The sequence below is a fragment of the Triticum dicoccoides genome, chromosome 2B (assembly GCF_002162155.2).
Source record: "Triticum dicoccoides isolate Atlit2015 ecotype Zavitan chromosome 2B, WEW_v2.0, whole genome shotgun sequence".
NCBI lineage: Eukaryota > Viridiplantae > Streptophyta > Magnoliopsida > Poales > Poaceae > Triticum > Triticum dicoccoides.
Window position 1 is genome coordinate 385,427,919 of NC_041383.1, and position 4,415 is coordinate 385,432,333.

Below are 4,415 nucleotides of genomic sequence, written 5' to 3' on the forward strand. Positions count from 1 at the left end.
CTATATACATCCGTATGTAGTTCATATTAAAATCTCTAAAAAGGGTTTAATTTAGAGGTTTTTAGCCTTGATGCCTGAACCTGGTTTGTTTGGTTTCATCAATGAAAAAGATGGAACCAAGGGGAAACCCCTTTCATCCAAAATAAATAAATACAATTTGTTATATATTGTCTCCGTCTTAAAAGAATAATTGCCGCTGATTTGATAGAGTAGAAGGCACGGGGGATCAAAATGCAGAGAAACAAACTGATGAGTGGTCGTGAACGTACCCATGTTTTGGGAATTCCCTTTGTTTCGTCAAAAATTATGTAGCATCTCAAACCACAAATCAAACAAATAAAGAAGAAAAAAAATCGCTATACACTGATGTCGACCTGATCTCCCGTATAAACAAATTTCCATCCACCTTCTTTTCTCCTAATTTCCTGACGGCCCAACAAGCAAAACCAGTAGGTCTCCCTTCCTCGCTAGCCTTATTAACCAAAACTCAGCATGATACTAGTACTTCGGTTCATGTTCATCTTTGAGCCTCAGGAGGCAAGCAAAGCAGCTAGGGAGACATCCGTGGTCGCCATCATCGGCCATGATCTACTGGCAGCTCGTGAAGTGCGATCGCCCACCGAAGACAGCCGCCACATGGCACGCCCCTTCCAACAACTTCCCTGTAACACCGACAAAGAGAAGAAAAGATGGTAAGATGAGAGAGTCCATGACTGGAAGGTAAAGAAAAAAAAAGGAGTGTCACCGACAATTGAATTTTTTTGGCAAAAAAGAAGAGGATTAATGAGCTGCAAAGTTACGTCAATGTTTTTTTTTTCCTCATTTTAAGGCGTTGGTGTTGGGTGGTCTGTCCCATTTGCAGGTGCACTGTCACTTCAGCAGTGGTTACTGATGTGGTGCTGGTTGGTGACAAGGAGAGGACACCAAACCCATATGCTCCATCTCGACGCCATGCAACCTTTGTTGGCGCATTACTCTACTGCTCCCTCGGTTCCTAAATATATCTCTTTCTAAAGATTTTAGTATGAACTACGTATGGAGCAGGCGTAAAAAAATAAATCTAGAAAGACTTATGTTTAGGAATGGAGGGAGTAGTTACTCACAATAAAGATGGTAATTACCGACACTATTATTAGTTACTCACACAGCACAGCTGTCTCGCTACGTGTACTGAGGATTTTTTCTTTTTTGCCGCTGAACTGTAACTATAGTACTCCATTATTTTGGAATAAAACCTTTTTTAACACCAAAAAAGAAAGCATGCATGCGTCACTGTGCTCATTGAATGATCATTCGTTCCATTATCACGGCTTTCTTCATCGAGAAGAAAAAACATCTCGTGTCATGCACCAACAAGCAAGCAAAGCAGAGAGGCCAGACCACACGGGTGAGACAGCTGTATGTAGTCGTGATAATGGCCCTCCCTGGATCCATCCCGTGACACTGACAACGCGGTGCCAGCTCACCACCACTTGAGGTTGAGGTTGAGACATCGATGTCAATGCACAGCTCATCGCTCGCTGTCTCCCGTACAATGCGGTGCGCGCACACGCGGTTTCTTCCGCGCCTCCGTTGGATTCTTTATTACTCCCCTCCCCACCCAGAATCTGAACCAGAGCCAGAACCAGAACGAGAACGTACCACCAACCATTTTCACCGAATCGAATGACGTGCTTCACTCAATTCTACCCTGCGGCATTTACTCCTACTCCTACTAGTACCCCTTAATTAATTTCACCCTTACACGCGGGCCCGCCTACCCAACTCGCCAGGCCCACTGAAAGCTTCTGTCTCTCTGTCCTGCATGAGGTGACACATCTAAGCTAGACCTAGTATAAAGCCAATTATTAATGGGTTAATTAACACCACAAATTTTGTTGGTGAGGTGCTTTGCTTGGATGCCCGGCAAGGCAATGGCGAATGTTTTTTTTTTTTTTTTGCGAGAGAAGGCAATGGCGAATGTGACTAGTAGAACCAACAGCCATGCGACGGCGACCCACCACCGACACACCCGCACAACCCTCGACCATCAACATGACCATTCTTGCACAATCTCTACATCTACCGCGTAGCTTTATGTTAATGTTAATATACCAAAAAGAAGTAGTGTGAAGATGGCAGGTTACTGTACTGACCGCGTCGGAGCTTGGGCTTGGCCGTGCCGGTGACGGCGGGGGCCTTCCTCACGGGCGAGGCTCCGCCGGAGCTCTTGGCCGCGTCCTCCACCGGCAGGAAGAGCACTGCGTCGATGCCCTGCACAGAGATCCTCCCGTCGGTGTAGATATCCGGATCGAAGAGGTAGGCGGACCCCTCGCCGTGCCCGAACTTGACCGACCCGTCCGCCTCCCTGGCCGTCACCTTCTGCGGCAGCCGCAGCGTGTCGTACCGCACCGTCCCGAACCTCCGCACGGCGTTGTACATGCTTTCCTCCGTCTGGTACTCGGGGACCATGTGGTAGTAGAGGATGTTCTCCGGCGACCCGGGCTCGCTCAGCTGGTCCGTGGTCAGCCGTGCCATGGCCTCGTCATTGGGGGCCAGCACTGTGAGCACATACCCCTCTGAGACCAGCCGCCCCATCTCCGTGGCCAGCGACGTCAGGTTCACCAGGATATCAGCGAGCTCGTTGTACCCCCCGTACAGGACCAGCGTCTGGATGAAGTCCTTGACCTGGCTGTGCCCGTCGAAGTGGTGCTTCCCGGATCCGGGGCCGGGGGCCGGCGCCGGCGCGATGGAAGGGCCGGGGGCCATGGCGTCCCAGACCGGCAGCACGGGCGGCGCGCCGAGGGGCACGGGCGGCGCAGGCTTCTTCAGCCTGTGCGTCCTGGGGTCCACCTCGGGGGCGCCCGTGGGGAGCACGGCCGAGATGGCAGCCAGGCTGCGGCGGCGGTTGAAATCCTCCTGAACTGACCGCGGCACCAGCAGCCGCTCGATGCCGTGGATGACCCCGTCGGGCCTCACCACCGCGTCCGGCCGCGTGACCTCCGCGGTGCCGACTAGCATCTTCTGGCCGTCGGCTGACAGCTGGAGGTGCTCGCCGGAGAGCGTCATCCGCGCGGTGGAGGCGGGCCAGGCGGAGTGCGAGTGCAGGCGGGAGGGGAGGACGTGGAAGAGGAGCAGGCGCTGGAGGGAGCGCAGGTTGCGGGGCTCAAGGAGGAAGGCGCGGAACTCCGGGTCGAGGTCCCGCTCGAGGGCCTCGTTCCGGGGCGCGAAGATGGTGACGTTGCCCCGGCCCACGGCGTCCTCCAGGGACTGCAGCAGCAGCGCCTTCTCCACCAGCTCCGCCAGCTCCGTGTAGTGCGAGTCCAGAAGCGCCACCAGCACCGAGTTGGAGTTCACCCCCGTGGAGCTGTTCGCCGCTGAAGAGGAGGGCAATGTGGGCTGCTGCTCCGGCACCGCTGCCGCGGCGAGTACCAGGCAGAGGAGGACGGCGCCGAAGAGCGGCGCGCCCATGGCGGCGGGTTCTAGCTGGCTCTGGATTAGGTGCGGTTGCTGCTGCGTCTGCGGTGGTGGTGCGTTCTTTTCTTTGGGAAGAAGGCGGAGTGAGAAATATAAGTGGGGTTCACTGCTACTTGAAGAGAGAGAGTGAGAGAGAGAACGCGTCGTGGGTGTCAGGCTGGTAAGGGGGGGCAGGGGGTGTCGGTGTGCGGCGCTTTACGGCGCGCAGCGGCGCAGAGCTTTCCTTCCTTGCGTCCCGTGAGGTCCCTTTGTTTTTGAGTTTTGTATTTGCGCGCGTGGAGGATGAGGAACTCCTTTTATTTGGGTGGTGCTTTTCTTTTCTTTACTTTACGGGTGGTTGTTGCGCTCGCGTGGCCTTTGACTTTGCTTTTGGCTCACTTGTTGTCATACGCATACGCAGGCATCTCACCTTCCCCTTCTCTACACTGCACTCCACTCTTTCTTGCACCATGACCAGAGACGCGGTGAAAAGCTGGACGTGTACTTCTTCCTTTTGCATTTCTTGCTCTCAGAATAAGACAATTGCATTGCATTTCTTCAGAAAGTGTTTCGCGATGTATCCGACGCTCTCAACTTAGACTTTTGGGTCATTTGAGCGTCCCGTCCCGTGTAAACACTAGGTGAAAGGTGGAATATATGCTTGCTTGTCATTTTCATACCGGAACCATGTTGGATGGATGTGCATTTGCGAACTGCCGAGTGCCAGGACAAGATGTTGACAGCCGAGCGGATCTTGCTACAGCCTGGGGGCATCCGCATAAGTCAAAGTAGAAGGCAGCCACATGCGCGCTCGCTGGGCGTCGGCGTACATCGGCACATGATTATCACGCGCGAACCTGCTGTATATTGAATTTCCCTCGTCAAATCCATGATCAACAAGCGAATATTTAGTAGCAGGATGGTTGGTGTCGTGCACCTGTGCTGGACAGCAGAAGGAAAAACATACTGACAAATGCGCC

At 53.5% G+C, this 4,415-nt stretch overlaps 1 protein-coding gene across 1 annotated transcript; it reads right to left on the reverse strand.

The window, feature by feature from the left end:
* Nucleotides 1-249: 249 nt before the first annotated feature.
* LOC119363800 (fasciclin-like arabinogalactan protein 15) lies at nt 250-3,640 on the reverse strand. Its single transcript, XM_037629170.1, has 2 exons — nt 2,136-3,640; nt 250-662 (listed from the first exon to the last, which is right to left on the reverse strand). Exons 1-2 carry the CDS (start codon nt 3,448-3,450, stop codon nt 589-591), a joined length of 1,389 nt encoding a protein of 462 aa, XP_037485067.1. The 5' UTR covers nt 3,451-3,640; the 3' UTR covers nt 250-588.
* Nucleotides 3,641-4,415: the final 775 nt, after the last annotated feature.

Excerpts from the sequence above, each read along its gene's own strand:
- LOC119363800 (XM_037629170.1), bottom strand. The coding sequence starts at position 3,450 with ATGGGCGCGCCGCTCTTCGGCGCCGTCCTCCTCTGCCTGGTACTCGCC. Across the intron at positions 663-2,135 it reads CAAGCCCAAGCTCCGACGCG|GGAAGTTGTTGGAAGGGGCG; the intron begins GTCAGTACAGTA and ends TCGGTGTTACAG.